Below are 18,665 nucleotides of genomic sequence, written 5' to 3'. Positions count from 1 at the left end.
CTAATCTTTTAGCAGATTGACATAATGTTTTTTATTATTTATGTAATATTCCAATTGAATATACAGTAAGATCTTCTACTAATTCAGAAAATATATATATAAATTTAAGAAGAGAAAATGAGCAAAATTAATAAACAAAATTAAGAATTTTTCAAATAATTATAGTTCAATGCAATAATAGAATACATTTACATTACAAACTATACACAGAAATAGAGTTATTACTAAAATTATATTTGCTTTTCATTAGTTAAAAAGATATATAACTATAGGGTAACATCAAATCAATTGTAACGAAAATTAAGTTATTAGAAAATGTATATCATATTTTTCTTTAAAAAGATAATTTATTTCCGTGGTTAAATTATTATTTTCACTTATAATATCCGGTAAATGCGATACAAAAAATTCAGTAATGGCATTAGAAACATTGACATTAAATTTATTGAAATTTGTAGTCAGTTTGCTAACATTTTGCTTACAGAAATAATTTATTAGTCATGTAAATACGATAAATTTTAACATGAATGAGAGATTGAAATTGTTTGTATGTGAAAATTATGTAAAAGAAAATAATATAATATTTTAAATAACAATATTTTAACGTGTTATAAAAATAGATATAACAAATTTTTTAATAAAATTTTATACACTAAAGTAAATATTAATATTAATATTTTTTATAGAAATTAAGTCGCAGGTACAAGAATAAGCAAAATGATAATATAAATGAGGACCACAGAGAAAAAGGATAACCAGTCGATGATAACGGCGAAATATTTCCAGGATAATCTCTTCATTTTTACTTGAGACTTTGCAACATCCGAATTTTCTTCAGTCGCTGTATCTTCGTCTGTTATCTTGGAGTCTTCGTCCTTCAGAACCAAAAAACGACCTGCTTTGTTGTTTAAAACTAATGTTATTGAAGATGAAATCCAATTTGGCATCTCTGTACTCATGTTTTCCAGTTTGCGTAATAACGTCGTTAGGATTACCGCAAAAATAGCCAACGCTAGAGATTCTTGATAAAATAGCACTGCAAGATAAACATTAGAGAAAGGTAATTTATTATACAGTTTGAATTGTGGTTTTTAAATCTTATTTTAAAGTTACAAAATTAAATATTATTTAAATAATATTTAACATTTTAAAATAAGATTAAATAATATCTAATATTTATTTTAAACTTATTATTAAAAAAAAATAAAAAAGTAATCTTAAAATATCTGGAAATTTAAAATACTCTGTCTCCAAACTTCAAATTCTTTTACGATTTTTTAGGATATTATTACTTACTGATGTTAGGAGTATTAGTGCCATTGTACGGTAATTGCCAATGCAGATAGAACATACAGAGCAGATGGCAAATTAAATTGACGCTTGCCAACGTCAGACGTTCGACTGACTTTACGTCCAGCACGAACACCGTTAAAGTAATCAGTATTAAAACTGAAAGGAAAGATTACGACGATTTAGTCACGTTTTGCGATTTTGTTGTTACAAAACCTACCGATAATTGGTATGGAGAAAGCTATATGCTGTTTGTCATAATATCGTGTCAATAGAAAGTTATAATTGATCTTCGGGTAAGTTGCGTTCGGACAGCACTCATCAAAGTAAATCTGTTTCGCCGAGCTTATAAATTTGAAATTCCACACCGTATTTTTCCAAAAACCACCCATATTAATCTGTAGAAGATTTACAATAAGAAAAAGTATTTTTTTAGATACATATGTATTTATTTTATTCTGTAATGTATATCTCAATAAACAAAATGTTAGCAAAATGTTTAATCAAATTTGCTATCCATCTATCAATATTGTTAACATTGCCTTATTGGGTAGTTTTTTTATATTTTTCTCAAAAGTATAATAATATTTATGCGAGAAGAAAAATTAATGACTAGCAGTTTTATAATAATTTTTTAATCAATTAGCTACATAATGAAATAATTTTTACTTAATTCAACGTACTCCTTCTCCATCTATGTGTAAATCAACTTCCTCTCCTTTGTACGACCATGAAGACAATGTAACCCGACAGTGGTGCTTATCATAAGGCCAATAAGTAAAATCGGTGTTACATTTGGACATAAATTTCGCAGCCGGCACGCAACTAATGGAACCCTCATTGAAAAGTAAGCAGTCCATCTGAGGTAGCTGAAATTGATCACCCGACATATCGCCACTAAAAAAATTGAGATCAATGCAATAAACGATGTATTTTAAAATAGAGAAATTAGCTCAATTTTCTTCTTACGAGTTGGAAACGCTCACATCGGGCATCCAGATTTCCCAGCTCTTTACATGAATAAAAGTGATCCCATCGTAATTTCTTGATGTCCAAGTAAGATGTGGATCTTTCCAAGTCTATTAATTAAGTACATTAAAACAAAGAGGAATATTTAATTAAATACAAGGAACAAGGATGTACCTAATATCTAATAAGCAAAAAATTATACTTACAAGTAATATCCAGCTATGTAATGATAGTATAGTATCCTCCTATAAACACAGTTATTTATTATGTTTTTTTATGCGCTGTTGTATTATTATGTAATAATCACGAAATATGAAATAATAATTAATGCTGTTACTCTGAATAATATTAATTTTTTATTTTTACAATTGTACTGCTATAATTTAGTTTATATAGTGTGATATTTTTTATAACAATGCACTTACAAATTCCATCACTTTCGGCATCAATTTTAGTGTGACGTTTGTAACTCCTTTGAGATAATTTGGATGGATAGTGTTATCATAATTGCGGAAGAGACACGTTTTAAGGTGCTGTATTGTATTTTCCGTATGTTTGCAACCTCGTTTCACAAGATCCATATCCGAATTTTTGGCGAAAGTAAAAGCAGCTAGTAAACGAGAAACTTACGTCAAGTTTCAATTAATAATTTAAATATAATCCTTACTCGATTAGTCAATTTTACATTTATTCTTGATTAATATGATTTTTCTAATGTTACAATCATAATATGTTAAAATTATTTTTAAATATAAAAGTAATATTTAATTTGATTAAGATATATATTATTAAATTTAAAAAATACATAATTTATTTTATTTTGTTTTTTTATAGGCAGCCGATTTTTTATGTACCAAATTGATTCTGCCAAAGGACGACAAATCCGAACACATATAGTATCCTCATTTTGATCGGTACGAGCTAACAGCTTTGATTCGACTGATCCTCTCTTCAATGTAACAAAATAATTGTCAGATGGCTTGTGAAATTCGACACTGCTGATATATCGGACGCCCCCGAATGACATGGATGGCACATCAACTTTATGACAACTAATGAAATGAGGATAACAAGGTATTCCTATGAGGATAACCATGTATTACAAGGTATGAATTTATTAAAGTTTGCAATTCTTCAAAAAAAAATTTTTTTTTATAAATTTGTGTTATCTTTTTTTATAAGAAATATAAAAATTTTGAAAACTTAAAAAATAATAAAATAGAAATAGAAATAAAAAATACATTTTCAAGAATATGGAACAAAAATATTGCAAAATAAAAAAAAAATGAAACTATTTTCAGACCAAGTTGAAAATTAAAAGTCTTAAACTTATTTCCAATAAATAAATATTTTAGTTTTTATAGGAAAAGGTTTTTTACTTTTTTTAATGTTGAAATATCTTTATGATCAACAATAATTTAATGGAAGACTACGTGAATATTACATACGAGAAATGTTTATTTCTGTATCGTGTACACGCGGTAATTCCACAAAACATCAACCTATTACAGAAATTACAACGAATACACGGTGCGTTTAATTAAATAAGTGCGATTTTTGTGCAAATTTCGAAATACTACGAAATATTTCGAATAAGATTTATTTCAGCAAAGTGATAAAATATAAGGTCTAATTTTTTAATTTAATTGACGTTTTTTCTAATTATTTGTACAATATTTCGATCAAGAATATAAAGGGCTGCCCCAAAGTTCACAATACATAAAAAGTACAAAGAAGAGCAAAATAATTGAAGCACGGTTATGAATTTTCGAAATAAATATAGTTTAATGCAATGGACGGAACATATTTACATATTTCGTGCAAGATAATATACACATTTACAAAAATAGCAATTATATGTACAGCAATTATAAATTTACTTTTCCGTCCTTCTGCGCTAAAAAAATAATAACCATGAGATATAGTTTGACACGTTAATTGCTATTTCCTTTTCCTCCTCCTCCTCCTTAAAAACTTTAAGATATTGGGCCATACTTAAACTATAAGTAAGCGCGAGTTAATGAAGAAAATATGCATTTTTACAAAAAGATTACTTATCTCTTTATGAATAAAATAGCATTTTTATTATTTGTAAGAATAAATAATCATTATATAATTATTTAATGAATTATTAATTCAATTATTTAATGATTATTCGGTATATTGTTAATTTGGCGATGCAATTATTTATAATTATTCTATGAAGAGAACATGGAACATTTGCAACATTACATCACATTTTTATACACAACAGCAGAATTAAAAAATATTTAACAAATATTAATAATAAGGCTCCACTAAATTAACAATTAATATTAGAAGAAAAAGGCGAAAAGATAAATATCATTTCAATCACCCGACTTAGTTTAACTATATCTTCAGTTTTAATTATGGACTCCACGATTTTTAAGAAACTCTTCATGCATTATGAAAGCATTCTGTTGAATAATTTTGGTCTCTGACTCTTCCATGATTCTGTATCGGACATACAGTTTCGGTTTAAAAAACAATTATCAATCTTGCTATATGGAAAAAAGTTTTCGTTGAAATTATTTGTCATCAAGAACATCATGCGTATATCATTTCATTTGTTTGTAAGGCGCTTCGACACTTGTGAAACCGTTTATTATGATATTTATTTGTAATGACACTGATGAAGGTCTAACATAGGCAGAAACGTTTGTCTTTATAATTTTATAATATAATATATTGCACAGACAACTAGCAATGGCTCTTTTTGCCTTTTTCTTCTAATATTAATTGTTAAAAAATATTCACATAATCACTTAAAAGTTAAATATAATAACAGCGTTTAACGTGTCAAGACTTCTTTCGATTTTCCCGAAACATCGCCAAGCCGCTACAATATTCTTAGTCGTAAAAAAGCAGTAATCTTTATTGCACTTCCATGTATGCAGCAATTACAGGGTTTCACAAGTTTGCTCTGTTATCAATATATTCGTCATCATCGTCTGCAAACTTGATGCCGTTCTCGTTTTCGCGGATCAGATCGTAGAAGGACTCTCGCGATTCCGCCTTTATGTCGCTCTCGACCCCATAATCCGGACTTTGAATCTCCTTCTTCAGACTAATGTTCAGATTGTCCGTCGTCAGTCTCCGAGCTGTCGCCGGCGTGCTTAATCGCGGTCCTGAGAACTCGATCATCGCAATATTGGTGCAGTCCGACAGTTTAGTCTCATGAGGCTGTGTAAACTGCGTGAAATCTCGATATTTGCATTGGCCGCCCGTTACATTCAGATTTGTCAGAAGAATGTCGGATTTGGAGTTATCCTTGACACCCTGAAGATCCTTATCCTTGTCATCCGCAATATCTTTGTATCCTTGAGTCTTCGAGCTCGTCGACTTGCTAGGAAACTTGGACGTATTATCATTCTTGAGGGAGCGGTTTTTCTTGTCTTCCGGAGAAATATCCTTTGCCTTTTGATTCACAAGCGAGTTTGAAGACTCATGATGAAAGGTTACATCTTCGGAATATCTCTTTGAGCTCTGCTTTGATTTCTCCAATTTATCGTCTGACTTTACCAGAATGCTGTCAGAAAGATTTACATAATCACCCTGCCGACTGCTCTTCGAGATATCCTGCTCTTGGAAAAAATCAGATTTAACGGCGTGAAGGCGATTCGGAATGACGCATGCTGTCCTGTCGTCCGCGAGCTGACCGCATAAGGACTCTTCGCTTACGCGGGTCCTGGAGTCCTCCAGGATCCGGTGGATAGGCAGCAGGCGTTCGTTCAACCTGGCGGGTCTCTCGCTGCTGATGCTGTCCTCGGATGTGTTACCACTGCCACCTGACGACGAGTCGTTCTTCGACGACGACGAAGACGTCGAGTCCTGGTGTTTCTGCTCGAAGCTCAATCCAGTCTCCTCGACACTAGACGCAAGCTGTTGTCGTATTCGTCGATACTCGGCCGGGGTCAGGGTCGCGCCCTCAGTGCTCTCCGGTAGTCGATATAATGGGCTTGTCGTCGTCGTGCCTTGAAAACAATCCGGGCGATCCGTAGATGGACTTTCAAAATCCTCGGACATCGACAATGGAGGAATCCATAGGAGAAAAGCTGGATCCATACCTAAATATGAGCCCGGCGCGGCGCCGGCGTTCGCGACGTTGTAATCGTAATAGTCCATCTCCATATCCGTTTCCGGATTTGTCAGGCTGAACTCCGAGCCCGGCCCCTGGAGCAGTCGCTCGCGATTTCGACGATCCTTTGTCTCCTTGCCGCTGCGCAACGTAGAGGTACTCGATAACGGGCTGCTCATTGATGATTCCTGATACCGAGATTTTGAATCAATTTTATTCAATTGCAGAAATAAATAACGATATTAAACTTTTTTAGTATTATCATTAAGTTTGTTTATGTATTGTGTGTAGAATTAACTTTAATTTGCTTATCTTTTTAAAGCTTTTTTAACTTGTTTAACGTTTTTATTTTTTATATTTTTGTGATATATTATTTATTAAAATATTACTACTTATTAAAATTATGAAAAAATATATAATTTGCTTTTATCGTGCTCTCTCTACTTTATACTCGTCTACTTTATGTTTGTTTTAGACAAAAAGAATATATAATCGGATTAAACCTTCTCTACCTTGGACTGCAAAGTAGTGGACGTATAGCGATGAAGTCTTGCAATATGCGGACTGTCAGTAATGCTCGCTATACTTTGACACCTGATATCGTCCGATGTCAGCTTGTCTGCTGCGGGGCTATTAGATCCCAGAGTACGTAATCTGCAGTGTAACACACAAATTGTAAATTGTCCAACCAGCTATCAGATACATTTTAAAGCATGGCTAAGAATGATATTATTTACAGTGTGATTTAATATAAATTTTTAAGCAATTTCTAGTCGATTAGTCAATTTCATAGGATTATTATATATTTATTGCAATGTTAGACACAATATTTGTTACGCAATATCTTTTACGTAAATGATTAAAATTTCAATTAATTAAATACTTTGCAGTCTGTATTATCGGATTGTTATACCTAAATATTATTTTTATTGGAAATAAATTAATTATATGCTTACTTGACTGGTTGGGCATATTTTACTTCCGGCTGTCCAACTGCCATAATAGCCGCTACTGTTGATGATGTTTCATCAGTATGTAATTTATTCGGTATTACGCTTCGCTCTGAGCTTTCCTCATTATCTTTGAACTTCAAGGTGGTCGAACTCAAACTGGTTTCATCTTCATATCTATTACATATATATTATTTAGAAGTATATCTTAGAATGTTGTAGGTCACAATAAAATATTTAGTGGATCGATAGAGCCTAAATAATAAATTCGACAAATAAAGCAGAACTGTAATATTTTACAGTTAATATTTTACAGAATAATGTTAACAAATTACATATTGAAGTAAAGTTTAATAAAGATTTGATATTGCAAAAGCATTGAACTGTGTTAATATTAATTTTTAATAAATGCAACAAGTTATTTACTCCGCTAAAGTTTCTGAACTATCATAACCATCCTCTATGGCACAAGGAGCTAGCTTGCGTTTTGACAGTCTTGGTGTACATTTTCTTGGCAATCCCACTAAGGATACAACTTCTGAGATTAATGTGGTAGAAGACATCGATTTTGCTCGTCCCACCATGTGCATTGTTTCGCTGCATCCTGAATAATTTAGGGCGAGTTTAGCAATTAATTATATCTCTTTGCATATGCATTTATATTCCATATTTATTTAACATATAATATTAAATTTGTATTATCTTGTTATTATAGAAGATACTTACCGGAATGATCGCTTAAAGTATCCAAATCTTCGGCGATATGATACTTTCTATATTTAAGCGCAAATTGTAGTGCTAGAAAAATAGATATAAAGAATATGAGTATCAAAAGAGATGCTGTCGCCAAATGCGCGGGTCCCCAGAAGATCCATTGCTCAACAGTGAGAGTGGAATTTGTTTTCGATGAGAGCGACAGTGATGTCTTGTTCTTTTCGTATAGTTTCTCTAAAATTAAATCATGTTAAAAATAAATAGCAAAGCAATAGCAAATTGTATAAATTAAAATATGAACAATTTACACGTTGCATTTAATTTATCAAAATTATTAAAGAAATGTACATATTAATAAAGAAATGTTAAGATTCAACTAATAATATCCAATTAATTAATACATATATGAATTAATAATACTTACGAAACATGCTCGCGTGTCCGAGAAAACCGCCCACGCAAGAATTTCCTGAGGCGGTCAATTCATCGCTGAAGAACTCCAATAACAAATTCTGACCCGAGGAAAATATTGTTCCTGTTGCCGGTGCACTTTTATCGAATGCGATGTCCGTTAAAAGTTCCGCGCTCAGCGAATCACCGTCACGAGCACGAAAATATTGTCCAGGACAAGGAAATTGCGTTTGATCCAAGTGTAATCGGACCACGTAGTTGGACTTTGCCTGTACAAATTGGAATCAGATAAACATTTGTTCCAAAAATTGACGAAGAAATAAATTTGTTATATTTTAGCAGAAAAAAAATGAATTATTTAAGCTTTGAATATAAAAATACTATATTATAGTATGCAAAATTTACCTGCAACAACCAAAAGGAACGACCAGGACAAGCTTGGGTGTTCGCCGCCAGGATTTTGTTCAAAGTTTTATCCTGGAAATTGACGATACAACCGCACCGACATTGAACGCCGATTTGCGCCGTGACTTCCGGTCTCGTGGCTGCTAATGTCGTTCCGTGTCGGCACTCCCAGCCTTCAGAATTCCATGTCTCATGAAAATCGATCCTGCCGATGCCGCCGCACGATTCCGTCTCAACTGCTTTTCCCTTTTCATTTTTATTATAGATATGTTATTAAGTTGTTTGATTGTCCATTTTACATCATCAATTTTTAAACCTACCTGACAAAATTTCGCTCCATACTTCGGAGGTGGTGTGTCGCAAAATCGATATCGATTGCGAGTGCCACCCACGCAGGAGCTACTGCAAGGACTCCATGCGCTCCAAGGACCCCAACCAGCTGAGTCGTTTTCTGCATTAATAATTAAGATATAAAGGAAGGGATGTATGGAGTGTCTCTCAGAGAAGTCGATTATTTAATCTATACTCAGTTCAGTGAGAGAAGACCCACGGTCTGCGCATAAGAGAAGCGTAGTGGACAAAGTGGGGAGAGCGTTGCGCTCTAGTTGCGCGCTATTCAGTACCGTATAGCAGTACAGTCATGTGGAGTGGGGGGGGGGGGAGAGATTCTCTAAGCGTTCTATGAAAAGAAACCTGCGCGAAATAGACGAGTTTTCGTCCGATCCGTGGGTATTCTCTCATTGAACAGAATATAGATCTATAATTGCTTACTGAATTTGGATATACGATATACAATATATGAATATATGTATTTCTCCTCTTACCATTTGCAGTTGAACAATTTTATTCCTTAAAATCGTTTAATTAAATTTTCATTTATGATTCAAAAAATGAGAATTTTCGATATATTTTTATATTACAGTAAAAATTAATAAATTTTAAGAATAAATCACATCAAAGATAAAGATTATATAACTAAACATAATAGTATCGTTAAGATTGCAATTGAATCATTAATCAAATTTATTCATGTTCCAGTTTTATTTCATCGGAAATGTATACAGCTATTCTTCTGTTCTGACCCAGATCGAGCAGCGAGCAATCCCGCTGCTCGTTAAAAGGATAAAACTAATGTGTCTCGCAATCGCACGATCTCGAAGTGAATTATGAGGCAGTAAATCTATCGGGAACGGAGGCGCTTGGTTTTTAAACAGATGTATTTGCATGCCACTCACCTAATAGTGGGAAGGTGGGTATGCACGCGAGCTTTACTTCCGCCATCGCGCCGGTGATCGCTTGGCTCACGTAGACGAAGCAGTACTCGATGAACTTCTCGGTGAAAATATCACAGTCGAAGTTTAGCGAGTGCTTTCCCGGCGCCGCCTTCAATTCCGCCACGTAATGTAAAGCGGACGGTGGTGCCAGGGAGCTCACATCCGCTCGTAGACGACCGTAAACGCGCACGCGATCGCCCTGAAGGCGACACGCGGGATATTGGAAGAGAACCGGTATGCCTGCCGATCCCTCGCAGGGATAAATTGATCTCGCATGAATGTTGAAGCTAAACTCGTCGGACCATTCCACCTACGAGCGAAAAAAGAAATGCGTTCGTAAATATTTTTTGCAATTAATTTATTTGCGTTGTAATAAGCGTGTAACGTACATCAACCTTTTAATCTTCCACAAATTACTTCTGTAATTACTGTTCATCGCGATAATTCTGTTTTCATTATTTTAGAACGAGAAATTTAATCACCTTGATATACGCGCTAATTGTTGGCGCGGAAGGATTGATGTTCGAAGCTCTTAATCTAAGCGCATAATTTCCGGCAAGTCCAAAAAACTCACACTTGAGTTTAATGACTTTTAGCGAAGTAAATCCATTTATTTCCTCATAATAGAGAATCTAGGAAAATTTGTAGAGCGTTAAAGATTAGATTTCGAGAATTATCACTTGGTAAATATACACAAAGTTTCTACGTATTATCTTTTACATATGTAGCACTTACTTGCATGCGATTGTTATTCTGTGGATCGCAGGCGGCCACGGTAGTGCCGCAATATATGAGTTGCAAAATATAAGCCGCTACCGGAATGCCGTTGGCAGGTACACACGAAATTCCATTGTACTTTATGATCGCTACTACCGGCTGACTAGGATATGTACCGAAATGTTGGGATTCCAGAAGCAGAGAAGGGATTGGCCACTTTACATCTAAGGCACTGCTTATCTAGATGCGTTCATTTCAGCTAGATTATTACTTCGAGCGACGTTAACATTACAAATGTAACATGCATTAAGATATTTTTACTGAAATCAAAACTTGAATCAATTTTATCATTATTTTATTTTTATAAATTTACCAAATTTTTTCTTAATTTTTGCTAGAGAAAAATCTCTTCCTGACTTCTTGAAATATTATTAATAATTTTAAAGACTCTTAATATCATACGGTTATTATTAACTATCGATTTGAGAAGGATGTAAAATTAATTAATTAATTAATGATTCTAATTTAACATGCGTAATATAAAATGTGTATGTTAAGTTTAAAATTGGAAAGTGTCTTACCTCAATTTCAGGCAGCCCAGCAATGGCAGTGTTGTGTCTGGCAGCCACCGTTGAGAACTTGTACTGAAGTCGTAATGTGTAAATTCCGCCGCGCGAGAAGATACCACAAGGTATTATCACAGAAATATTCTCACCCTTATGTGGTAGGGTATCCAGAGGAAAATCACCAATCAATTCTGACGTGAGGCCATCAACGTATAGTACTCTGAGAACAATGCGCGGACGAAGCGCAACACATATAAATGTAATCATATATATTGTGATTTCAATCTTAATTAACTTTTCTTATCTTTGAAATTTAACATAGAAAAGCAAAATGAGTCATTCCATGTTAAGTGACCCAATTATTAAATAATTTTGAACCGAAGATTGCCGAATATTTATTTTTTTCGGTATACTTAACAGACCACCAAGTTGACTACAAATCTCAAATTTGGAATTTTTATCTTCTATAGTTTCCTATTTTTGAAAGATTAATATTTTTAAAAATATGAATAATTGATGAGCTAGTCTATACAAAAACTCATGGTCAACACATTTTTCTCAGGCAAGAATTGAGATAATTCATTGCAACAGAAACTAGTTTTTTTAGAATTCCCTGAACTCCAATTTAGTATATATGTTATTGTAAATGTGAATAATTGGTTATTATGCATAATTGACGGTAATTATTCATATCGAGTTAGTAAATATGTTACTGTAAATGTGAATAATTGGTTATTATGCATAATTGCCGGTAATTATATGTACATAATTATCAATACACATGGTAATTGTGATAAATTTCATCAAAATAATCATTTTTACCGATAATTTTTCATAATTACCAAAGCTCGTTGGAAAAAGTAATAAAGTTATAATAAAAAAAATTTAATTAATAATTTGTTTTGCTATAATTATTTATTTGTTTTGTTTGTGTTTCTGCTTTTGAATTTAAACGTTTTATTTTTTGTAACCATCTATAACTCAGTAACATAAACATAAATCTATCTCTCTACTTATAACGCTAAATTTATAACATTAACAATGTACCTACTACATGCTGAAGTAAACTATTGTTTAATAAATAAAAAATGTTCCTGTTTTTACTGAAATAGAAAATAATATTTTATACTTACATCTTAGAGCTAATTATTTTAACAAACACTAGCTAAGTAGCAATTTGAAAAGCACACAGTAAGTTTTTGTTCCTATTAAAAGTAAGTACTTTTAAAATTATAAGACCTATGTGATTCTAAATTGGTTTCTCCATTAGTTTACTTATTACATGTCAAACTGCATGCATGTTGTCATGTCTTTTATACCTCGTTTTGTGAAGCTCAAAATTTGGGGAAAATTCTCTATAACTAAAAAATTCGAGAGAATTAGAAAAAAATAACAAAAGTGAAAAAGTCTTATTTTTTTATGTAGAATTTGAATCCTAAATCAAAAGATACCCTTTCCATTTGAAGATACCGAGATAGAGGTAGCATCCTCAAAAAACCTCCAAGGGGTAATTTTTGGGGATTGAAAATAGTTTTATTATAATCTACGATATATCTATCGATATACATCGATATACATAGTATAAATTTTAGCCCCAAAGCAAAATGATGTGTCCTTCCCGAGATATTCAATACGTTTACGAGATTCACCCTGTATTCAATATGGTCTTACCCACTTATGTGAATCACCCTGTACATATATAAACTATTCACAAAAATTAAAGGAACATTTAATTTTTCTTAAAAAATAGGCAAAATTCATACAGCCGTAACTTCGTTAAAAATGAACAAAATTTTAATTCAAAAAAGGGTTTTGAAGCTTGAAATCTCTACTTTCGAAAGGTCATTGGTTTTTTTGAGTTTTTGTGAGTTTGGTAATTTTTGCATATAGAAAACTACAAACTGGACAAAATGGAAAATTTTCTTCTCACTTTGTGGGCCTGTCACGTGTCTAAAAAAATCTGTGAACATTTTCGACTTCCTAATGTAAAAGCTTGAAGTTTTATCTACAAAATCGTTTTCTAAAAATGTTGCTACGACTTTTTATTACTGAGTTATCGCAGATTGGATAAAAAATGACTATTTTGACTTTGATTGGGAGGAAACAATGTTAAAAAAATTAAAAAAAAAATTTTTAAATAATTTTCTTTAAAAATTTTTCAAAAAATTTTTCAAAAAATTTTATTTAAAAAAATTTTTTTTTTTAAATGTTATTAAGGTGGTTAAATAGAGATGTTCTATAAAACTTTTGTAGAAAATATTTTTTGATATCTCGAATAATTTTTTAGATATATCGTGAAAAGCAAAAAGCCATTCTACATAGAAGGGGTGGTTTCACCCCTTAAAACCGTTTTTGGACAGAAAATGAAAATTTCTAAATTCATCTATTGTTCCCCCGTATATGTGTGTAAAGTTTCATCAAAATCAGTATTTTCGGGTTCGCGAGATTCCTTTGTCAGAATATTTTATAATGTAAATTATTTCATAATTTTGGCGAGCACTTTAATTACGAATATGATAACGTTATCTAATTCCAATGCTCGTTGTCGCTTATTTAAGGGTGCATGGTAAACAGCGGAATATTGCAGGACGTCATAACACCACTTTGCATATTCGTTAAATTATATGACTTTTTCACATACCTAAGCACAAGCGGTTCGTGACCCACGTTAACTTTGTCCTTTTTCGAATCGATTTGCTTATTTTCATCTTTTTTTATGCCGTTTGTACCGTTGGTAGCCGCGATATTTGTAGATACTGTGGAAGTTTCCATTTCTCCTGTGTCCAGGATAAAAACAGTCACATCGCCGGACAAAGCTGTGTGAGACCGGGGAGCGACGACTTTTAATAGTATCGGCTCCTTCGCATCTGTCATCGATCTTGTGATACCTGAAACTAGGAATCACAATCTAAAGACGTGAGTACTTGCTAAGTAAATTTTACTTTAATAAATGAAAAAATTATTAATTGCCATTGTTTATAAACTAAATTAATTTAAAAAATATAGATGTAGCACAATGTTCAAAATTAAACATAAATTAATAAAAATTGGTTAACTTAATAAATGTTGACAACTATTTTTTAATTGTTAGTTTAATATTTAATATAGCATTATTATTTTTAATTAAATCATGCGTTTAGTTGTTGATGTGATGTTACATTATTTTAATATGTTAATGTTGTATTTCCTTATGTGCCCGTATAAATTAAAACTCAAGTTTGAGAAATATTACCACATCTCAGGAGAAGGATGATTAATAATCCCAGTAATGACCATTCGGATGTCCAATTCATGTCCGGCTCTTCATTGATAATTGCCAGGGCCTAACCGATTCGGTGCCCCGGGTTGGATAGTAATTCTGTGCCTCTATTCTGCTGAGAGTAATAAAAAAAATCCGTTGAGAATTTTGGCAAAGTTAACTGGCAGATAATTAATACAGGTAATTAAAATAGTTAAATTATTATAGCTAAATTAGTAATTGTAAAATAAGTCATACTAGAATGTGTCAAAGTAGAACATTTATTAGATTACGTTCGAGTAAGGTAAAGTAAATCAGAGTAACCTAGATTATACATCACAATCAGTTAGAATAATGAATATTCTTATAAAGCTCCTGAAATATTTTTAGCTAGAACGATAATCATCACACATGCGATTGTAATATTACGTGCTCTAAAAGTACCATAATGTGGCCTTTAAATATTCTTAAATTTTATATGCAACATTGAATAATTCTATAATACAATGTAATGACTATAATATGATATAATGCTTAACTTTATTTTTAACTATCTTAATAATTTCTTTGTTTACTGTAAATTTTTGGTAGAAGAATATATCGACAAAAATATATTATTTCTCAATTAATCATTTTAATTAATTATATTAATATGTAAACGTCTTATTTTTGCAAGCAATTAATGCTCAAGATTGTCGTCGACTTAGCAATCTTTCAGATGCAAATAAGCTGATGCCGGTAGCAGCATAATTTTGCTCTGAGCCAACGATCAAAGTCACGGTGCAGGGTGTGCGCGTTTTGCACTATCGCTCTGCTTCTGAAAATCTGCAGCCCTGTATAATTGCACGTGTTGCACCCTTAGGGCGACCCCGCGTCGCTTCTCGGAGGGAAATCGAAATCGGGCATCGTCCTTTCGCGTCCGTATCGATCGGCCGCGTCCCTATAGTGTGCACTGCTTCAGAAAACGCACATACGTGCTGTGTCTATATATACAATGTCGACCGCAATAAGGAGTATTTTTCGTATTTAACATATTATTTTTCGTATTTAACGTATTATTGGCGAAGTTAATCGATAGTATAGGCAACATTTATGATGTTGTACTCTATATGAAATTATATTTTTATCACACTTTTATTGCAAAATGTAGCAATAACTATTAATATAAAAAAAATTATTTTTTTATGTTTTATAATACATAATAAATATCTGCATGATATTTTATATTGCATATTAAATATTTTTTATGTATTAAATGATTTTTATTATATTACTTTATATCGATATTATATGTAAAAATTTATAGTTATATTTAATGAGAATTTATTCAGACAGATATATTCTTTTTTTATCAATAAGAAGAATAACTCTTTGTGAAATTTTGTTTTCTTTTCAAATTATACTTTTAAATATGTGATATATTCATATAAATCGTTTTCCTACATCCTGTGTGTACAAAATATTTGCGCATATCTGTGAAAGACCTGACTAGTTTCTATGGGGTGTCTCAAACCCTCTGTGAATTCTTTTCATCGCAAAACAAAAATAGGTGGACCCTTCCATAAATGTGCTCGTTAAAATCGAGATTTCTCACTGTTTGCGTTTCCCTCATAATTTAGATACGAGAAAACGCGATCTATGAATAAATTCTATCCTGGTTAAAATACGACAGTTAAAAAGTCACAAAAAAGTCATTACGAGATATTAATAAAATTTTTATTTTTTTAATTTTTAAAAGATAATTTTATAAAGATTGTTTTATGAAGAATCATGCGCAAAATTAAGATAATATTATGATAAAATAGTATTACTCTTAGAGCAAGAAAAGGAAATTTAATCAAATTGGAACTTGTAATACATTGCAATATATATTAATTATTTTTTTGTAATTTTGTCATAAGAAATTGATTATTATGTTTTTATATTATTTAATTATTAAAAAATTTATTTATTATTTTCAGGCATTTAATTTTATATTTGCTTTATGTTAATAGTACATACTTATAACGACGAATATGAAAAATGGAAAAACAATGCCCAATGTAGACAACCCATATGTCGGAATGGCCTAGAATGTAGTATTTAGATCGATTATGCAATTGGAATAATGAGTTCGATGCCTCATGCAAAAGGGAATGCCAACCGCATATAGATAGACACGCATTGCTTATCGCTGTAGACACGCGTGGAGGTGATTAACATTGATATATCACAGATAAATATCGCCCCTTTGCCAGAGGCGCGACGGTGGGATAAAGTCGAGTGCTTTAAAAGCGACAGTCGCGAAACATGCATAGAATATACCAACAATATATCAATGTAACAAAATAATTTGCATTAATTGTATAACAGCAATCTTATGTATGCACGTGAAATAGTGGAAAGTTGTTAAATAAACTAATAAATCGGTTTGACATTAAGTATCAAGAATATATTGTTTAAGTAAATTATAAAATTAACAAATTTAAATTTAACTTTTCTGACTCTTAAAATCAGATTAAATTATATTTTCTAAATATAACATAGAGAAAATAAAACTTAGTAATAACTCGAAGCGTAGTATAATTAATCTTAAGTCTACATTATTTAGTATTTTCTACTTAAACATTGGAAACGTCTTTTATCTGAGTTTAAATTGCAAGTTTTCGCTATAAGTCTCTAAACTTTTTAAACTTAAACAAAACTTGATTTATCTTAAACTTTCAAATTCTTATAATGTTTGACATAAATTCCTGAGAACAACAAAAATATACAGACATGTTAAAGATGCTTTCAGATATTTTAAGATATTTTCTACTTTTAAGTAGTATAGTTTTTAAATATTTTTGCAACATTTTTCTTTCAATTTGTATTATATAAATGTTAATATACATACTTTGATTGTTAATATACGCAGTGTCTTTATCCCGATGCAATCCGCATCTTTTTCAGCGTGATTAATTGCACAGTAGATGAGCTCGATCGTCGACTCTGACTTGATTGATCGATTTCGCTTCTCATCGATCCTACGCGCATCGACGATGACGTTGGCGAATAACAACGATGTAAACGACAACGATGTCGACGAGCGGCCGTTTTGCCGACTGAAGGACGATGAGGGTGCGCGACTACTCCGGCGGCGGCGGCGGCGGCCTCTTGGAATCGATATCGAGAGCCAGGCCGCCACACAAAATTGTCGGCTCGCCTATCCACGCCGTACAAATACCCTCGCGCGCATCCCCGCGCTCTGAGGGTCAACCCTCCACGGACGTGAAATTATCTTCTTACGGAGGGAGAACAATGTTTACGAGATTCGGCGCGCTAAGAAACCGACACTATTCTTATTTCATTGGCTTTTTTCTTTTAATAATGCTCTGTTTTAATAAATAAGGAATTATCTGGTTTTATTTTTTAATAACAATATTAATTGTCAATTTTGTCAATTTAGATTAAATTTTCAGAAATGAAAAGTTTATAACTGCGTTTAAAGTTAACACAGAAAGTATTTATTGCTCTTCGACATATTCTTCAATCTATTTTGCTTGGAAGAAATACTGTCAACATTAGCGATGATGACACTATATCACTTAAAATAAAAAACAAAGTTTAGAAATAAAGTAATTTATATTTCTTTGCAGAGTTTAATCGAATTAACCGGATATTATTAGCACTTTTTCATTTCAAATTATTCGGAAGGATTAAAAAGATTCGCGATGAGATCGACGTGAGATTTTATTCGCCGATGAGGGATCCCGCAGAAGCGCGAAACGGAGAGCAACTGTGCCGGGACGACGCGTACATCGCGACTAAAGCTGGGGTCGCCGGCCACCCCTCTCACCCTGTGCGGGGGTCGAATCGCCGCCGTTGCCCGCACCCTCGTCGTTTGGCGGGGTGCGTCTCAGGGGTAAGCATTATGACAGAAGGTTGGCTTCTATGAATGAATACTCGATCTATACATGGCGTGCCACACCGTTGCGTGTTTTCGGAGCCGGAAAGACAAGGCCGATTCCACTGGCGGCTTAATGATTCGATCTTGCCTCTGAAGAAAAGGCG

General features: G+C 32.5%; 2 protein-coding genes across 5 annotated transcripts; both read right to left on the bottom strand.

The window, feature by feature from the left end:
• Window positions 1-40: 40 nt before the first annotated feature.
• LOC136997261 (neuronal acetylcholine receptor subunit alpha-3-like) lies at window positions 41-3,417 on the bottom strand. Of its 2 annotated transcripts, none has more exons than XM_067347800.1 (8): window positions 3,114-3,417; window positions 2,685-2,884; window positions 2,466-2,504; window positions 2,260-2,369; window positions 1,974-2,187; window positions 1,511-1,688; window positions 1,297-1,449; window positions 41-1,036 (listed from the first exon to the last, which is right to left on the bottom strand). In XM_067347800.1, the coding sequence occupies exons 1-8, from the start codon at window positions 3,163-3,165 to the stop codon at window positions 690-692; spliced, it is 1,293 nt and encodes a 430-aa protein (XP_067203901.1). In that variant the 5' UTR covers window positions 3,166-3,417; the 3' UTR covers window positions 41-689. The 2 variants fall into 2 exon arrangements, with proteins under 2 accessions (XP_067203901.1, XP_067203902.1); XM_067347801.1 differs by having other exon boundaries at window positions 73-1,036; window positions 2,685-2,869; window positions 3,114-3,416.
• Window positions 3,418-3,697: 280 nt separating this feature from the next.
• On the bottom strand, window positions 3,698-18,440 carry gogo (golden goal). Of its 3 annotated transcripts, XM_067347798.1 has the most exons (16): window positions 17,509-18,440; window positions 14,628-14,769; window positions 14,037-14,289; window positions 11,411-11,615; window positions 10,848-11,069; window positions 10,595-10,744; window positions 10,074-10,422; window positions 9,159-9,289; window positions 8,839-9,084; window positions 8,447-8,702; window positions 8,035-8,256; window positions 7,735-7,912; window positions 7,315-7,485; window positions 6,871-7,012; window positions 6,348-6,546; window positions 3,698-6,254 (listed from the first exon to the last, which is right to left on the bottom strand). In XM_067347798.1, exons 2-16 carry the CDS (start codon window positions 14,686-14,688, stop codon window positions 5,191-5,193), a joined length of 3,849 nt encoding a protein of 1,282 aa, XP_067203899.1. In that variant the 5' UTR covers window positions 14,689-14,769; window positions 17,509-18,440; the 3' UTR covers window positions 3,698-5,190. The 3 variants fall into 3 exon arrangements, with proteins under 3 accessions (XP_067203899.1, XP_012219384.2, XP_067203898.1); XM_012363961.2 differs by having other exon boundaries at window positions 3,698-6,546; XM_067347797.1 differs by having other exon boundaries at window positions 3,698-6,546; window positions 14,628-14,766.
• Between the last annotated feature and the right edge of the window lie 225 nt (window positions 18,441-18,665).

This window comes from Linepithema humile, chromosome 1, assembly GCF_040581485.1.
Source record: "Linepithema humile isolate Giens D197 chromosome 1, Lhum_UNIL_v1.0, whole genome shotgun sequence".
In the NCBI taxonomy this organism is placed as follows: Eukaryota; Metazoa; Arthropoda; class Insecta; order Hymenoptera; family Formicidae; genus Linepithema; species Linepithema humile.
The sequence above is the reverse complement of the archived record's forward strand: the minus strand, read 5'-3'. Positions and strand labels throughout refer to the sequence as shown.